The sequence below is a fragment of the Ovis aries genome, chromosome 12, assembly GCF_016772045.2.
Source record: "Ovis aries strain OAR_USU_Benz2616 breed Rambouillet chromosome 12, ARS-UI_Ramb_v3.0, whole genome shotgun sequence".
Classification (NCBI taxonomy): domain Eukaryota; kingdom Metazoa; phylum Chordata; class Mammalia; order Artiodactyla; family Bovidae; genus Ovis; species Ovis aries.
This window is the reverse complement of record NC_056065.1, coordinates 53732554-53751821: the sequence shown is the minus strand read 5'-3', so window position 1 is coordinate 53751821 and position 19268 is coordinate 53732554. Positions and strand designations below refer to the sequence as shown.

Below are 19268 nucleotides of genomic sequence, written 5' to 3'. Positions count from 1 at the left end.
AAAGCAGAAAGTTGATGTTGATTCCCAATTAAACACCACCTTCCCAGGTGGCACTAGTGGTGAAGAGTTTGCTGGCCAAGGCAGGAGATGCAAGAGATGGGGTTTTGATCCCTGGGTCGGGAAGAACTCCTGTAGTAGGAAGTGGCAACCCACTCCAGTGTTCTTGCCTGGAAAATTCCATGAACAGAAAAGCCTGGTGGGCCCCAGTCAATGCGGCCACAAAGCGTCAGACACCACTGAGTGACTGAGCACAAGCACAACCAATCAGAAGAATGGCCATGAGCTGATCGCACACCCCACAAACCTCTCCCTCCTCCTGTCTTTTAAAGTCTTTCCCTGATAGCTATCCAGGAATTTAGGTCTTCTGAGCAATAGTTGTCTCTGATCTTTGGTTGGCATCTGCAATAAACCCTGCACGTTCCTTCACCAATCCTAGTGTCAGAATACTGGCTTCATTGCATGCTGCTGTGCAGACCCAAGTTTGATTCAGTGAGGAAAAAAAAAAAAAACAAACCAAAAACTTCTTTTGTGTGTGTGTGTGTGTGTGTGTGTGTGTGTGTGTTTTCTTTTTTTGTTATGCCCAAGTAAGACAGGACTATATTTTCATTGAAAAAAATCCCAATAATACAGAGAGAATAAGCATCTCTACTGTACTTCCTTCTCATCCCAGGCCCTTCTTCAGGCTTCCCCACGTGGAATACTTTCCAGACTATTCTCTGATTTTCTGTACATTTCTATGTGCATGTACAAATGTCTGGTATATCTTCTCTTATAGAACAGGCACATAGCATGGTTTTGGTCACCTTGCTTTTACTCATTTAAGAGTAGGTCTCCCATTCGTTACTAACCAGGCCTAGCTTCCAAGGTCAGACACTATTGGGTGCGTATAGGATGGTATGCATTTTTTACTAAAATAATAATAATAAAATGAGAAATTAAAAAAAAAAAAGAAGAGTAGGTCTCAGGAACTTCTCTAGTGGTCCAGTGGTTATGAATCCACCTGCCAGTACAGGGACATGGGTTCCATCCATGGTCCAAGAACTGATATCCCACATACTGCAGAGCAAATAATCCTGAGTGCTGCAACTCAGTCTACACCCCGCAACAACTAAAGCCCACCTGCCCTAGAGCGCATGTTCCTCACAAGAGAGACCAGCACAACTAGAAGCCCACGAACCTCAACTAGAGAAAGTTCAGGCACAGCAATGAAGTGCCAGACTGTGCAGTGCAACAAAGACCCAGCACAGACAAAAATGCAGTGAAAAATCTTTAAAAAGTCTGTCCTCTCTTGCCTGGAGAATCCCATGGACAATGGAGCCTGGTGGGCTATGGTCTGTAGTGTCAAAAAGAGTGGGACATGATTGAAGTGACTTAGCATGCAACTGTTTCTGTTCTATCAGCCATAGAGTGAAAAAACCCTTATACTCGCCAAAGCTTCTCTTTGGTTTCTCAAAGCTCCCTTCTTGTATTCTTTAAAACATAAATTTGTATTTAATTGGAGAATAATTCCTTTACAATATTGTGTTGGCTTCTGCCATACAACAATGTGAATTGACTGTAAGTATACATATGTCCCTTTCCTCTTGAATTTCACCCCCAAACCCCTCTAGGCTGTCTCAAAGATGATGATGATGGCCACGCCCATCAGAACAAGATCAAATTTCCCCCACAGTCAGTCTCTCCCATCAGGAAGCTTCCATAAGCCTCTTATCCTTATCCATCAGAGGGCAGACAGAATGAAAACCACAATCACAGAAAACTAATCAAATTTATCACATGGACCACAGCCTGTCTAACTCAATGAAACTACGAGCCATGCTGTGTAGGGCCACCCAAGATGGCCAGGTCACGGTGGAGAGTTCTGACAAAATGCGGTCCACTGGAGAAGGGGATGGGAAACTACTTCAGTATTCTTGCCTTGAGAACCCCATGAACAGCATGAAAAAGCAAAAAGATATGACACTGGAAGATGAACTCCCCAGGTTGGTAGGTGCTTAATATGCTACTGGAGAGGAGTAGAGAAATAACTCCAGAAAGAATGGAGAGATGGAGCCAAAGCAAAACACATTTCTCGTTATAAGATAATAAGTCATGGGGATGTAACGTGTCTGTCACAGCACCATGACAAATGTTAATAATATTGTATCTTGTATTTGAAAATTGCTAAGAGAGTGGATCTTTAAAGTTCTAATCATAAAAACACATAATTTGATGATGTGATGAATGATAACTTATTTCTTGTGATTATTTCACAATATATACGTATGTCACAGGCTTTTCAGGTGGCTCACTGGTGAAGAATTTGTCTGCCAGTTCAGGAGACAGGGGAGATGTGGGTTCGCAGAAGTGGGTTTCATCCCTGGGTCAGGAAGATCCCTTGGAGGAGGAAATGGCAGCCCACTCCAGTATTCTTGCCTGCAAAATCTCATGGGCAGAGGAGCTTCATGGGCTTCAGTCCATGGGGTTGAAAAGAGTTAGTTCGTCAGGACTTTGTGACTAAACAGCAACAACAAATAGTTTATTTACAATGTTCTGTCAGTTTCAGGTGTATGACAAAGTAATTCAGTTATACATGCACATATATCCATTATTCTTCAGGTTCTTTCCCATTATAAGTTATTAAAGAATATTGAGTAGAATTTCTCCTTCATACCAGACCATGACTGACCCTGGCCTGACTTCCAGGTGCAAGGATCCTAGAAGTACTTAAAGGGAAAGAAACCTTCTGTGAACTCAAAGGAGGGGAAGGGACCAGGGGGACAACCCTCCCACAGTCCACACCCACTGACAAATGACTCTGGTCCCACATGTATTTTGGACCAGGTTGGCTCTGGGATCCTCTCCTGCACAGGGCCAGATGCAGGTGTCCTGAAGCTGAGACTCCTCTACAGCAGGAACTTGGGGTGCATGGGGATCCCTGCCCCAGCTGGCTTCCGACTCTGCACTTGACAGAGGGGAGAGAGGAAAGGGCTCACCTGTACCCAGGGCATGGGGTGGGTTCTGGTCTCTGTCCCTCATCCTCCCCCTCCCAGAGTTCCTGAGTCCAGTGGGTGTGGCCTCAAACACTGCCCTAACCTCATGGCTTTCCAGCCCAAGGAGAACAAACTTCTCCCAATTCCCTGGTTCATTTGATCCTTGTTCCCCAGGGTCCTGTGAGTTTCTGCTGACAAACAGAAACCAGCTTCCATCAGCTACACCCCATTAAAGCTGGTAGGAATGTTTCCTGCCTGATGTTCCAGTGACTTTCTGATGAGTGTTCTTTCTCCTTCAGTGAAGCTAGCCTGCATGGGGAGACAACACAGTGAGGCACCTCCTGTGAATAAAGAGTATGTAAATCAGACCCTTTTCCCTCATTTTCCCACGTGTGACTTTGAATCAGTCAAGGGTGACCCTCTCTCCATGGCTTTTGTTCCTCTCAGGCTCACACTCACCTTCTCTCAGAGAGGCAGGAAGGAGGAAATTGCATGAAGAAAAGAATGAATGGAGAGGACATTCCGGTGGTACAGTGGATAAGAATTTGCCTACCAATGCAGAGGACATGGGTTCTGTCCCTGGGCCAGGAGGATTCCACATGCCTGGAAGATACTAAGACCAAGTACCGCAACTACAGCGCCCTCATGCTACAGTTACTGCAAGCTGTACACTCTAGGGCCCCCAAGCCACAAGAGTGAAGCCCCAGGCACCCTAGAGTCTATGCTCTGCAATAAGAGAAGCCATTACATTGGGAAACCCAAGCACTCCAACTAGAGAGTAGCCCTCGAGCTCTGCAAGTAGAGAAAGTCCACGTGCAGCAAAGGTACATCACAGCAAAGAAGGAAATAAATAATTAAACAAAAAAATTTAAAAATGAAGAAGCCCCAGAGGAGGTGATGCTGGGCCAAAACTTCACACTCACCGAGCTTTCAGGGAATTTCATGACACTGGAAGGATGAAGGATCCAATGTGGGAGGCTGATCCAAACTTAGGATGACAATTTACAAAGCATAAAAGAGATGCTCAGATCCTGTTGTCAGCTATGCCATGGGAAGAAAGCAGTCACTGCTCACACTTCTCTAGAGAAGTTTCTCACAAAGAAACAAAACTTTGCATTTCTCTACATTTTAAATTACAGTGTGCTAAGTAAATATTGAAGAAGGCAATGGCACCCCACTCCAGTACTCTTGCCTGGAAAATCCCATGGACAGAGGAGCCTGGTAGGCTGCAGTCCATGGGGCCGCTAAGAGTCGGACACGACTGAGCGACTTCACTTTCACTTTTCACTTTCTTGCATCGGAGAAGTAAATGGCAAGCCACTCCAGTGTTCTTGCCCGGAGAATCCCAGGGACTGGGGAGCCTGGTGGGGTCGCCCAGAGTCAGACACGACTGAAGCGACTTAGCAGCAGCAGCAAGTAAATATTAATTTACTAGTTTTCATTCCTCTGCACATTTATAATCACAGCAAGAAAGTTCTCAATTTTTTTTAAAGATTGGAGAATAATCATAATTTTTTGTACTGATTATTAACATAGTATTGTAGCTTCTGTTTGCATATTCATTTTTATCATTGTGGGGAGGAATAATTCCTTTAACCTCCCTACATTCTTTGATTGGTCTAGTAATGAAGTTGACATAAGACAGATTAAAATGAGAAAATAAAAGAAGTTTAAATGAAAATGTTTGCAAATCTGATAAGCACAGTAAGTCCCCAGCATAAGCCAAGAAATTGAAACTTAGGTATGATCTCAGGACATGAATAGGGAGATGGGCCCTGGGCTTCAAAGAAAAGGGTGATTTTTAGAAGAGCAGGCACTTGATAATTATAAGTTTATCCTGCCATACAGGGGGCTTCTCAGGTGGCTCAGTGGTAAAGAATCTGCCTGCCAATGCAGGAGATGTGGCTTCAATCCCTGGGTTGGGAAGATCCCCTGGAAAAGGAAATGGCAACCCATTCCAGTATTCTTGCCTGGAAAGTCCCATGAATAGAGGAGCCTGGTGATCTACAGTCCTTGGGGGGTCACAAAAGCGTCAGACACAACTTAGTGACTGCTGCTAAGTCGCTTCAGTCGTTCAGACTCTGTGCGACCCCATAGACAGTAGCCCACCAGGCTCCCCCATCCCTGGGATTCTCTAGGCAAGAATACTGGAGTGTGTTGCCATTTCCTTCTCCAATGCATGAAAGTGAAAAGTGAAAGTGAAGTCGCTCAGTCGTGTCAGACTCTTAGCGACCCCATGGACTGCAGCCTACCAGGCTCCTCCATCCATGGGATTTTCCAGGCAAGAGTACTGGAGTGGGGTGCCATTGCCTTCTTCAACTTAGTGACTAAATAACCACAATAGCAATCTGCCATACAGATGTCATTCAGATGAAGTTGTCTCTTGGTAATAGCTCTCTCAGGCTCCCTTTCTAAGTTCTTTCAGGTAGTTCAGAGAAAGAGAGTTCTGTGTTTCAATTGGTAGTGTCTTGATTGCCTACAGCTCAAAAAAAAAGAAAAAATGCATACCAACATGGCACATTTTGGGGGCGGTGTTTTAATACCTCCACCCTCCTTCACTACTATGGTATAGGTACATGTATGCCTGTATTAATTTTGCTTTTCAGTTGATATATTTTTTGTCTATGGGTTCAATAGAATGTAAGAACTGTTCATAGAGGTAACATGAGAGTAGTATCAAGTCACATCGATTGGATGTTTCCCTGACACCCAGAGTATTAGTTGGCACACCCTAGGCACTAAGTAAATACATTTATATACTTTTCTAATTGTGTAATAAATGATAAATGCAATTGTAGGTATTTAAAATACACAATGATGATGATGGGATAGACAAAAACGTTGTGAAATGATTATCAAGATCAGGAGACTTAAGACATCTATCTGAGACTTCCTTGGTGGTCTAGTGAAGAATCCACCTTGCAATGCAGGGGACCCAGGTTTGATTCCTGGTTAGGGAACTAAGATCCCATGTGCCCTGGGGCAACTAATCCTCTGAGCCACAGCTGCTGAAGCCCACAAGCTCCGGAGCCTGTATGCCAAAACTAGGGTGTCCCACAGGCTGCAGTGAAGATCCTGCATGCTGAAACTAAGACCCGAGGGAGCCAAATAAATAAATAGTATATAAAAGAAGAATTAAATAAATGAGAAAACCTTTAAAAAAAGACATCTATTGCTTTATAGTTAACTGTTGTGTGTGTGTGGGTTGTGAGAATGCTTAAAATCTACTTACAGCAAATTTCAACTATACAATATTGTATTATGAACTATAGTCACCATGTGTGTCTTAGATCCTTGAAGAGATGTCTGAATACCCATATTCACTGCAGCATTATTCACAATAGTCAAGATATGGAAACAATCTAAATGTCGTTTGGTGGATGAATGAATAAATAAAAGTATATGTATATGTATGTAACAGTGTATTACTAGGCCATGAAAAGAAGGAAATCCTGCCATTTGTGAAAACATGAATGAACTTGCAAGACATTATGCTAACCAAAGTAAGCCAGAGAGAAAAAGACAAATGTTTTATGGAATCATTTGTATTTAGAATCCAAAAATCAAAACAAAACAAATGAAAAAAATGATTTCACAGAAACAGAGAGTAGGATGGTAGTTGCCAAACACTGGGCCAGGGAGAATGGAGAGAAGAAGTTGAAGGGTATAAAATTTCAGTTATAAAAAAAATAAAGAAGGGTTTTGAAATGAATTAGGTAAAGAGGAGTGAGGGGCAATATCAGATGTTGAGTGTTAGGGGCGTCTACTCTAGGTGTGTACCAGAGACTCAAAGTCTGGAGGCTGTGATGAGTGAGGACACTAGACTGAAAAATTTCCAAAGAATATTTATCCCTTGCCTTGGACTCAACCAAGATAGGAACGCTGCATCATATCTCACACAACTTGATCCTCGTCTTTGCATCCAGAATGGATGCTCTTCACTCTCTCTCTCCAGATTGTCCATTGGTGACTCTGTGCCCTTGGGCTGGGGGTGGAGGCAGACACTGGAGCCTAATGCAGGCCAGGGCAAGCAAATCCAGTCTCCTGGGAATTCACACTTCCAAACTCTGGTCCTCAGTGCCCCCAATGGCCTCAGAAAGAAGTCCTCAGACTTTAAGGGATACAGCCCTGTGAGGGTCAGAAGACATGGTCTCCTGTTCAGCTGTCTCCAATCGCTGTTTTCCAATACCACCAGGAGAGAGTCCCAGACATCCTCCCCAATCACCATGTATCTGTATGCCTATCCCTCAGGATTAATTGCCTGGACCCAGGGTAATGATGTCATCAAGCCTTTTCTGAGGAGAAAGAGCAACAACTCCTTGCTTATAGCAAGATGGTAAAAGTGGAACCAGAGCCTGTTGAGAACTGGAGGGAAAAAGGAAGGCTGATTCAGACATCTGGACTTTTAAAAAAGCACAAAGTGCAAGGCATTTCAAGGCAAGACGAGATCTGAGTCTGGAGAGTAAAAGACTTACTGGACCTGGAAAACTTTGTCAGCTCCAGCACTGGAACAGGAGAGCCACAGAGGAGAGGGCCTCGGCAGGGGACTGGTTCCAAGGGTCTCCCAAGAGTTATCACCTCTAGGAAGAGCAGAAGAGTCAGGGTCCTCCTCTGTAACCCGGGTGGAGTTGCCTCCAGCATTCCTGGGTGCCAAATGGATCCAGAGGAGCGGTGGTGAACTCTGCACCTTGGGGTTAGTCATAAACTTCAAGTAACCCAGAGGAATTTGAGAAGAATCCCTTGATTCCTACTGATCCCAGTGGAAGGGTGCCCCAACATTGTAGCCACGCTTCAGATTCTAGGAGAGGAGATGGTGGTGGGCTGAAGAAAGAGGGCTCTGAGCCCGCTCATGCTAGAAGAAGAAACTGAATGCACAGAAAGAAACATTCTAAACGCCAGAGCAGGGAGCCAGAGGCAGGTTTGGAATCTCACTTGGGATCCTGTGACTGGAACATCAGAACAGGACAATCTCCTGATGGGCTCAAGGGGCTGCCCTGACCAGGGCAGCAAACAAGATCATGAAGAGAGGCAACCAGGACAGGGCAGAATTGCCAAACCCAGGCTCCTCACCAGACTCTGGGAGTCCTACTGGCCCAGAACTGGGGGCAGGGAAGGGAAGAACAGCACCTCTGTACACATGGGCTCTCTTCTCCTTGACACAGAGTGTGTCTCTTGAGCAAGCAGTCTCTGTGTGGAGATGGACAGAGGATGTTACACTCTACTCAGGGGAAAGGGAGAGGGCTGGTCTTTTACAATTTCTAGGATACTTCAACACTTGGAGTGCTCCTACTTTCTTGGCTATCACAGAAGCCAGAATTCCATACAAATATCCTCAGCTTGGACTCTGATATTTCCTCGTTTCCACTGACATCATATTAAGTCTGTCAGTCAGTCCACCTGAACACTTAGGTTGTCTGACAACTTGGGGGTGCGTTCTGAACATTTCACCTGAAGGAATCTACCATGTGGAAGTTGGCAAGTTCCTCTCCCAAGCCCAGTCCTGAATCCACTTGCTTAAAAATGGGAAAAGAGCAATGAGCTTTACATTTCCTGTGAGGTTTACTTGAGGTAGTGGGCAAAAAGTGCTGGCACCTTTGCTCACCCAGTTTGTGTTCAGTAAACAGAGATGTTTACGATTATCCTTGTTACTAATTCACTCTATCGAAGGTCATTAATAAAGGCTTTTGGTGGCCTGGGAGTTAAAATGTCTAATAAGTATAATCCAATTTAACCTTACTTTATGCAAAAACCATTTATATCTGTGGTAGAAATATGGTGAAAGGAATCCTCCTGAAGGATACCAAGGGGAGAACACTCTTCAGCACTCCTAGTCCTGGATTTCTCTGATGCTTCAGTGGACAAGTATCTGTCTGTCAAGGCAGGGGACACAGGTTTGATCCCTGGACTGGGAAGATTCCACATGCTGCCAGATAACTAAGCCTGTGTACCACAACACTGAAAACTTCACACCCTAGAGCCTATGCTCTGAAATAAGAGAAGCTGCTGTAACAAGAGGCCAGAACACAGCAATGAAGAGAATTCCTGTTTGTTGCAACTAGAGAAAGCCTATGCAGCAACGAAGATTCAGCACAGCCAAAAATAAATAAATTAAGTAAGTAGTAAAATAAAACTCTTAGCTTTCTTTGGCTGTTTTATAACTGAATTACTTGGACATCTCAGTGAATGGAGGAAAGAAAGGCATGGAGATTTCTTAGGGGTAGAGGGAGGGTCTTTCTCTGCATTGTGAAACTTAAAAAAAAAAATTTCTAATTTCTGTGGGATGCAGTCCAGGGTGGGAATCATCCCTGAGCATGGCAGAGCCTTAATACACATATGGAGAGAGAGCCTCTGAGTTCTGTAGGGAAAGGTGTTGATATTTGTGAACAATGAATACTGTGAGGAGAACAGAATTTTATTTTGTAATTAATGGCATTACTTTGGCCAGAATTTTTTTAACTTTTCTAATTTTGAGGAAATAGAATTATCAAAACATATTGGAAAGGGGCCAATAGGATTATGGTTTCACTGCCAAGCACCCAGGAAAAAGGCTGGAGCAAACTGCCATCTGGGAGTATCTACTGTGTGTGCTGACCTGTGTGCTAAATCCCATCAGTCATATCTGACCCTTTGTGACTCTGTAGCCTGCCAGGCTCCCCTGTCCATGGGATTTTCCAGGCAACAATACTGGAGTGGATTGTCATGCCTTCCTCCAGAGGATTTTCCCATCCCAGGGATCGAACCCGAGTCTCTTTCGTCTCCTACACTGGCAGGTGGGTTCTTTACCACTTGTGACACCTGGGAAGAACCTAAAAAAATGTATACTGGTAGCAGCAACCATGATGAGGGCAGGGTTAGGTGCAAGTTATCTATGTTCACTTTCTCCACTGGGTCCAAGTTCCCAAAGAACCCACAGTGCCCACCACCAGTGCCTCTCAGTCTTAGAAATGTATGGCTTCCCAGCTCTCCTTCCATTCACATTCTTTCATGCCAATTTACTGTGTTGATCCCATCTTTCTGGAAGGAGACACCCTCAAAGATGATCTTGTTTCCTTTTTAATTTATTTTTTGTGGTCTTCAGTCACTAGTCATATCTGACTCTTTGCGGCCCCATGGACTACAGCATGCCAGGCTTCCCTGTCCCTCACCATTGCCTGGAGTTTGGTCAGACTCATGTCCATTGAATCTGTGATGCCATCCAACCATCTCATCTGCTGTTTCTTTCTTCTCCTTCTGCCTTCAATCTTTCCCAGCATCAGGGTCTTTTCCAATGAGTCAGTTGTTTGTATTAGGTGGCCAAAGTATTGGAGCCTCAGCTTCGGCATCAGTCCTTCCAATGAGTATCCAGGGTTGATTTCTTTAAGATTGACTGGTTTGATCTCTTTGCTGTCAAAGGGACTCTCAAGAGTTTTCTCCAGCACCACAGTTTGAAAGCATCAATTCTTCATCACTCTGCTTTCTTTATGGTCCAGCTCTCACATCTGTACATGACTACTAGAAAGACCAGAGCCTTGACTATACAGATCTTTGTCAGAAAAGTGAGGGAGGTCTTTGCTTTTTAATACACTGTCTTGGTTTGTCATAGCTTTTCTGCCAAGAAGCAATCATCTTCTAATTTCATGGCTACAGTCACCATCTGCAGTGATTTTTAGAACCCAAGAAGAGGAAATTTGTCAATGCTTCCACCTTTTAAATCCCCCTTTTACTTGCCATGAAGTGATAGGATTGAATGCCATGATCTTAGTTTTTTTAATATTGTGTTTTAAGCTGACTTTTTCACTTGCCTCTTTCACCCTTATCAAGAGGCTTTTTAGTCTGTCTTCATGTTCTGCTGTTAGAGTGGTATCATCTGCATACTTGAGGTGGTTGATATTTCTTCCAGTAACCTTGATTTCAGCTTGTAACTCACCCAGCCTGACATTTCAAATCATGTGCTCTGCATATAAGTTAAATAAGCAGGGTAACAATAAACAGCCTTGTGGTACTCCTTTCTCAATTTTAACCATCAGTTGTTCCATATAAGATTCAAACTGTTGCTTCTTGACCTTCATACATGTTTCTCAGGAGACAGGTAAGGTGGTCTGGTATTTCTATCTCTTTAAGAGTTTTCCACAGTTTGTTGTGATCTACAGAGTCAAAGGCTTTAGCATAGTCAATGAAATCGTGGTAGATTTTTTTTTCCTGAAATTCCCTTGCTTTCTCCATGATCCAGGGAATGCTGGAAATTTGATCTTTGGTTCCTCTGCCTTTTCTAAAACCAGCTTGAACATCTGGAAGTTCTCAATTCATGTAATGCTGAAGCCTAGCTTGGAAGACTTTGAGCATAATTTTACTAGCATGGGAGATGAGTGCAATTGTCTGATACTTTGAACATTCTTTAGTACTGCCCTTCTTGGGAATTGGGATTAAGATTGACCTTTTTCAGTCCTGTGATCCCTGCTGGTTTTCCAAATTTACTGGCATATTAAGTGCAACACTTTAATAGCATAATTTTTTAGGCTTTAAAATCACTCTGCTTGAATTACATCACCTCCACTAGCTTTATTGGCAGGAATGCTTCCTAAGTCTCACTTAACTTTACTATACAAGGTCTGGTTCTGAGTGAGTGACCACACCACTGTTATTTTCTAGGTCATTAAGATCTTTCTTGTTCAGTTCTTCTGTGTATTCTTGCCATCTCTTCTTGATCTCTTCTGCTTCTGTTATGTCTTTATCATTTCTGTCCTTTATTGTGATGATCTTTGGATGAAATGTTCCTTTGATATTTCCAACTTTCTTGAAGAGATCTCTAGTCTTTCCCCTTCTGTCTTTTTCCTCTCTTTCTTTGTATTGGTCTTGAAGAAGGCTTTCTTGCCTTTCCTTGGTATTCTCTGGACCTCAGCATTTAGTTGGGTGTACCTTTCCCTTTCTCCCTTACATTTTGCTTCTTTTCTTTCTTCAGCTATTTATAAAGTCTCCTCAGACAACCAACCTGCCTCTTGCAGTTCTTTTTCTTTGGGATGGTTTCCACCACTGCTTCCTGTTCAGTGTTCTTCAAGAACCTCTGTCCATAGTTCTTCAGGCATTCTGTTCACTAGATCTAATCCTTTGAATCTATACGTCATCTCCACTCTATATTCATAGTGAATTTGATTTAAGTCAATACCTGACTGTCCTAGTGGTTTCCCCCACTTTCTTTATTTTAAGCCTGAAGTTTGCAATAGGGAGCTGATGATCGGAGCCACAGTCACTTCTGGGTCTTATTTTTTGCTGACTGATTTCAGCTTCTCCATCTTTGGCTACAAAGAATGTAATAAATCTGAATTTGGTATTGATCACTTGGTGATGTCCATGCATAAAGTTGTCTCTTGTGTTGTTGAAAAAGGGGGTTCGGTATGACTGGTGGATTCTCTGGGCAGAATTCTATTAACCTTTGTCTTGCCTCATTTTGTACTCCAAGGCCAAACTTGCCTTTTACTCCAGGCATCCCTTGACTTCCTATTTTTGCATTCCAAACCCTTATGATGGAAAGGACATCTTTTCTTGTTATTAGTTCTAGAAGGTCTTGTAGGTCTTCATAGAACTGGACAACTTCACCTTATTTGGCACCAGTAGTTGGGGCATAGACTTACTGTGATGTTGAATGGTTTGCCTTTGAAATGAATCAAGAACACTCTGTTGTTTTTGAGGTTGCACCCAAGTACTGCATTTTGGACTCTTGATTGAGGGCTACTCCATTTCTTCTATGGGATTCTTGCCCACAGTAGTAGCTATAATGGCCATTCTGAATTAAATTAAATTCACCCAGTTCCATCCATTTTAGCTCACTGATTCCTAAGATAGTCATCTCCATCTTGACCTTGATTCATGGACTTAACATTCCAGGTTCCTATGCAATACTGTTCTTTAGAGCATCAAATTTTACTTTTTTCACCAAATATCCATAGCTGAGCATCGTTTCCACTTTGGCCCAGATGCTTCATTCTTTCTGAAGCTATTAGTAGTTGTCCTCTGCTCTTTCCCAGTAGCATATTGGACATCTCTGACTTAGGAGGTTCATGTTTCAGTGTCATATATTTTTGCCTTTTTATGCAGTTCATGAGGTTCTCATAGCAAGTATACTGGGGTGGTTTGCCATTCCCTCCTCCAGTGGATCATGTTTAGTCAGAATTCTCCACTATGATCCATCTGTCTTGGGTGGCCCTACAAGGCATGGCTTATAGTTTCATTGAGTTATGCAAGCCTTTTTGCCACGATAAGGCAGTGATTCATAAAAAGGTTTTAATTGCTAAACCCCACCAAAAATATTTTATTCTTCTTGTTCTCCAAGAGGAAAACCACCACCAACAACAAAAACACAGATAAACAATATTTTACACTGTGTCATTCACAGGGACCCTTTAGGAATGCAGCCCCCGCCCCCCACGCAGACCCCTGCCTCATTACCCAGTCCCTACCCTTACTCTTTATTGTGATTTAGAGCCAGCTCTTTCAGAGAAGCCTTGGCTTAAGCCCAGAGAACCAAGCACATGCCCAATTGCATTTCCCTTGCTCGTTTTAATGAGCTTATGATCTGTTATTTCTGATGTAAAGCCAAAGTGACAACTTGACACAGAGAGGAATTTATGTTGTTTCCTTTGGGAATGACACTACCATGTTTTTGAAGCTGCTCTAATAGTAGGGCATTTTGTTTATATCGATCTGTCAAAGCATTCCCAAACAATACAGAGATGCTTTCAAACTTCATTTTCGCTTTCCAATAGCAGGAGCAAATAATGGCTTTCCTGTCTCACACCCATGGCTATAACAGAACCCATTTATTCTTATTGTTTAGTGCTAGGTTGTGTCCAACTCTTTCGCGACCTCATGGGCTATAGCCCACCAGGCTCCTCTGTCCATGGGATTTCCCAGGAAAGAATACTAGAGTGAGTTGCCATTTCCTTCCCCAGGGATCTTCCCAATCCTGGCAGAAACTGAGTCTTCTGCTTGACAGGCAGATTCTTTACCACTCAGACACCTGGGAATCCCCCAGAAGTGACCTACTAGTGAAAATCAATGTTCCAGGAGTGAATCCATGATTGAGTCTTTGATTCCGCCCCCCCCCATTCCCTCCTGAATGAATATCTGATTAAATCAACTCATCTGGTTATATGTGAAGATCTGATCAGGATTTTCCTGGAGGACAGTCCAAAATCTAATCAGGCATCACTTTCTGATTGGATGGTAACAGTTGGACAGGGAAATGATGTAATCAGAAAGGCTTATAAAAACTTGAGGCATCAAAGAAGAGGTGCAGAAGTTTCTTTCTCTGGAGTCACTGCCTGGGATCTATCTGAGCACACTGTCAACCACAGCAGAGCTGGTAAGTTACAGACCTCAGCAAAGGACACCCTCATCTTATCTATGGTCAGCAGGTTTCCACTGGTGGTGTGCAGCTATGGATGTCAAGGAGAGTTTCCTTTTTCTTTCTTTCCAGATGTGTAAATGTAAGGCTTTTGCCTCTAAGTGTAATTTTGCCTTAATCCCAAACATCTGAATTTGTGCTTTGGTTTATGTCATTCAAAAATATCTTAACAAGATTTTATTTTTCAAAGAAAACATCTAAACTTTTGAAATTTTATTTCTCAACATTGAAAATAGTTTGTACAAGTAGCATTCATATAAGGAGTATCTGTTTCATCCCAGCATGTTAACTGTGGGAACTGAGGGTAAAGGCTGTGTTGGGCTACATGAAGCTATTATTCCCATAGTTTTAGGCTATAAGTGATGATTTTGATGATTCTTGCCCATAAAAAGATGGAGCTTAACATTCAGCTCATGGTGCAAGTTTCCCATGAGCAAAGTAGTGGATGGAAATGGAAGGATTAGTGGGTTGTGTTTCTTCCTCCTTGGTCCTTCTGAGATGCTTGTTCTGGTGCCTGTAGGGGCAGAACTATGGTTTTCTGCCCACTGAGCCCAGAGTGAAATTGTACAAAAACTGAGGTTCTTCCATCACTGCCAGAGCAGTGACGTTGACTGTAAGTTCCTCTGAAGGGTGGGGAGACAGATGAAGGGGTTTTTATGCTTACCTGAGAAAAATGCCTTGTTCCCTGCAAGTTCTCACAGGATTCCTTTAGGAGCAGATTCAGGATGAGTGTCCAGAACCCCCTGAGACTCCTGAACCTGGCAGGGAAGAGCCTACTAACCAATGAGGCCTTGGCCATTTCTGCTCTGGAGTATCTGCCCATCGAGCTCTTCCCCCAACTCTTCATGGAAGCATTCTGTGGAAGACACAGAAAGACCTTAAAGGCCTTGGTGCAAGCTTGGCCCTTTGTCCGCTTGCCTCTGGGGGGCCTGATGCAGACACCTCATCTGGGAATCTTACAAGCAGTGCTGGATGGCCTTGATGTCCTGCTCGCACAGAAGGATCAGCCCAAGTGAGTCTGATGCAGGTAACCTTGGTAGGATATGGGCAGTCCTGAAGAGACAGCCGAAGTCAAAAGTGAAGTGGGTGAAAGTCACATGATTGAGTGACTTTCACTCATGTCTGACTCCGTGAACCCCATGGACTGTAGTCCTTGGAATTCTCCAGGCCAGAATACTGGAGTGGGTAGCCTTTTCCTTCTCCAGGGGATCTACCCAACCTAGGGATCAAACCCAGGTCTCCCGCATTGCAAGCAAATTCTTTACCAGCTGATCCACAAAGGAAGTCCAAGAATACTGGAATGGGTAGCCTGTCTCTTCACCAGTGGATCTTCCTGACCCAGGAATAGAACTAGGGTCTCCTACATTTCAGGTAGACTCTTTACCAACTGAGTTATCAGGGAAGTCAGGAGAGTAGATAGCAAATCAATGGGCCAGTGGCCTCTGATGATGCCAATGAAGAAATACAGAGATTTGGCCATTGCTGAGCTCACTTTGAGAAATACCAGGTAACACTAGTGGTAAAGAACTTGCTTGCCAATGCAGGAGACATAGGAGACATGGGTTCAATCCCTGTGTCAGGAAGATCCCCTGGAGGAGGGCACAGCAACCCACTTCAGTATTCTTGCCTGGAAAATTCCATGAATAAAGGACTACCTGGGTTACAACCCACGGGATCACAAAAGAGTTAGACATGACTGAAAGGACTAAGCACATGTCTTTCAGCAGTGCATCAGTGTCCAAAATGCAAGGGAATCTGAAAGTATGTCCCAGCCCCCTCCCAGGGATGCATAAGGGCACTAGAAGTACAAAGCTAGGAGAAATGAAAGGGGAAAAGGAGATGAAGGAAGGTGAGGCAGAGACAGAAAAAGAGGGCAAGGCAGCAGGTGATGTCAGGAATATGAAGTAAAAGATCAGGTGGGAAGTCAGAGTGTTGCCTAAATTTTGTGTGGATCTTAAACCATCCTTGCCAATCTGCTGTTTCCCCACAGGAGGTGCAAATTGCAGGTGCTGGATTTAAGGAATTCTGGCCAGGACTTCTGGAGAATGTGGTCTGGATCCAAGATCCATGTGTCTTCAAGCTCATCAATGGCACTAGGGGCTGTGGACAGTTTGAGGGCCGAGAAGCCCTTGGCTCCTTTCGAGGTGTTCATAGAACTTCACCTCAAGGAAAGGAGCATGGATGGATTCCTCGCCTACCTCCTAAAGTGGGTAGAGGAGAGAAAAGCTTCCATACACCTGTGCTGTAAGAAACTAAGCATTCTTTCATTTCCCATGGAAAATATTATGAAGGTCCTGAGCATGGTGCAACTGGACTGTATCCAGGAGGTACATGTGAATTGCACCTGGTATTTGCCCACCCTGGCCATGTTTGCTCCTCTCCTGGGCCAGATAAACAAAGTGCAGAGACTCTTCATCTCCCACATCCACCTGCCATCTCCCAAGGAGCAGGTCAAGCAGCACGTTGTGAAAATTACATCTCAGTTCCTGAGGCTGCACCACCTCCGGGATCTTCATCTGGAATCCCCCTTCTACCTTGAAGGCTGCCTGGACCAGATGCTCAGGTGAGAGTGCATGGCTGGCAAAGTAACAGTAAACAACACTAGGATATCAAAAGCACTATCCTCTTTGCTGTTCTATCCTGAACTGTGGTATTACACAATCATCCAAATCAAGGTAGGGGTCCAAACTGGGGCAGAAGTCCTGGAAAGGGACATCTTGTGAGGAAGCTATAGACTAGGGGTTAGAATATAGTGGAGTGGGTATTCGATTTCCTTTTTAGTTAGTGTTATCTTTCCTAGATGACTTAGGAAAATAGGTAAGGGAATGTGGCATAAAAGATGGACAACTCAACCAGGCCTGAGCATTTATAAACCGAAGCTGTATGCCCTCCAGTTCTGTGACCACTATAAGCCTATTTTAAATACCCTATCAACACACAGAAATCCCTTGCATTCCTATACACTAAAATGAGAAAATAGAAAGAGAAATTAAGGAAATAATCCCATTCACCATTGCAATGAAAAGAATAAAATACTTAGGAATATATCTACTTAAAGAAACAAAAGACGTCCTCCTCCTGCCCCCAATCCCTCCCAGCATCAGAGTCTTTTCCAATGAGTCAACTCTTCCCTCAAGGTGGCCAAAGTATTAGAGTTTCAGCGTTAGCATCATTCCTTCCAAAGAAATCCCAGGGCTGATCTCCTTTAGAATGGACTGGTTGGATCTCCTTGCAATCCAAGGGACTCTCAAGAGTCTTCTCCAACACCACAGTCCAAAAGCATCGATTCTTCAGCGCACAGCTTTCTTTATAATCCAGCTCTCACATCCATACATGACCACTGGGAAAACCATAGCCTTGACTAGATAGACCTTTGTTGGCAAAGTAATGTCTTTGCTTTTCAACATACTATCTAGGTTGGTCATAACTTTTCTTCCAAGGAGTAATTGTCTTTTAATTTCATGTCTTCCTCATAAGGAAGCAAAGTAAGCTTTACTCTGCTTGAGTAATGAGGAGAGAGAGCTTTTAAGATTCTATGTACTTTAAGGGATGGGATGGGGAGGGAGGTGGGAGGGAGGGTCAGGATGGGAATACATGTACACCTATGGCTGATTCTTGTGAATGTATGGCAAAAACCACCACAATATTGTAAAGTAGCCTCCAATTAAAATAAATTTAAAAAATAAAAGAAAATTCCTTAAAATGTCAACCTATAAAAAATTAATAGCTTGATCTTTTTCATGAATAAAAATATCTGCTAATAAGGAAAAAAAAAAAAAGATTCTATGTACTTGACCCAGTCACAAAGAGAAGGTGAAATGACTGACTGCAATGAGATTGGTCATTCTGGGTATTAATCCTTATTGGATAATTTGACCAAACTTGGGCTTGGGCAGATCACTTGTCTCTCAACTTGCAGTCAAATTCCACCTCTAAGACCTAATTCCTCTCTTTCTCCCCAGGTGCCTGATGACCCCCTTGGACACCCTTACGATAACTCGCTGCCTCCTTACAGATTCAGACCTGACCCATCTGTCCCAGAGCCCGAAAGTTAGTCAACTAAAAGGCCTGAATCTGAGTGGTGTCACGATGACCTACTCTAGTCCTGAGCTCCTCCCAGCTCTGCTGGAGAAAGTTTCAGCCACCCTCCAGGAGCTGTACCTAGAGCAATGTGGGATCAGTGACTTCCACCTGGAATTCCTTCTGCCAGCCCTGAGCCTCTGCATCCAGCTCACATCCTTTAGTCTGTGTGGAAACTTCCTCTCCATGGCCACAATGGAGAAGATGCTGCGACACACTTCCGGACTGCCCAGTTTAAGTGGAGAGCTGTACACTGTCCCTCAGGAGAGTTTCAGCTCTCAGGGGATCATCCAAACAAGTAGACTTGCCCAGTGTCGGACTGAACTGCTGGAAATTCTGAAGGACTTGGGACGTCCCAGGACCATCTGGATTTGCTTCACCCCCTGTCCACACTGTGGAGATAACACATTCTGTCATCCTGAGCCCATCATATACAGCAATAACACTCTTGCCTAGTTGGGTGCATCGATGAAAAGCTTTCTTCTGAGTACTTGGGAACTGAAATCTAGGACAAAGTACATTGTGAAGGGAAAACAGACCCTTGATGTCAGACATCTTCTCAATGTGAATGTGAAAAGAAAATGTGATCTTGAAGGCAGCAAGATTGCAGGGGGAAATGTAGTCTCTGTGGTAATGGTATATTTGTGGATATGTGTCCTGTAGAGTCAGAAATAGGAACCTGAATTTCTTTAGGTGGACTTGAGGTTGAGACTCACATGTTGAAGCTATCCCTGGGTAGATGGTTATAAAGAAATTGTCAGAAATAAAGAGACTCTCATTGTAAGGCTACTGCTGCTGCTCTACATGATGTCTTAATTTTTCAGTTCATATCACGG

At 43.6% G+C, this 19268-nt stretch overlaps 1 protein-coding gene across 1 annotated transcript; it reads left to right on the top strand.

Moving 5' to 3' along the window:
* Positions 1 to 15077: 15077 nt before the first annotated feature.
* On the top strand, positions 15078 to 18888 carry LOC101113257 (melanoma antigen preferentially expressed in tumors-like). The gene is made up of 3 exons (XM_012187976.4): positions 15078 to 15364; positions 16343 to 16915; positions 18315 to 18888. Exons 1-3 carry the CDS (start codon positions 15078 to 15080, stop codon positions 18886 to 18888), a joined length of 1434 nt encoding a protein of 477 aa, XP_012043366.4.
* The last annotated feature ends 380 nt before the right edge of the window (positions 18889 to 19268 follow it).

Excerpts from the sequence above, each read along its gene's own strand:
- LOC101113257 (XM_012187976.4), top strand. The coding sequence starts at position 15,078 with ATGAGTGTCCAGAACCCCCTGAGACTCCTGAACCTGGCAGGGAAGAGC. Across the intron at positions 15,365-16,342 it reads GCACAGAAGGATCAGCCCAA|GAGGTGCAAATTGCAGGTGC; the intron begins GTGAGTCTGATG and ends GTTTCCCCACAG. Across the intron at positions 16,916-18,314 it reads TGCCTGGACCAGATGCTCAG|GTGCCTGATGACCCCCTTGG; the intron begins GTGAGAGTGCAT and ends CTTTCTCCCCAG.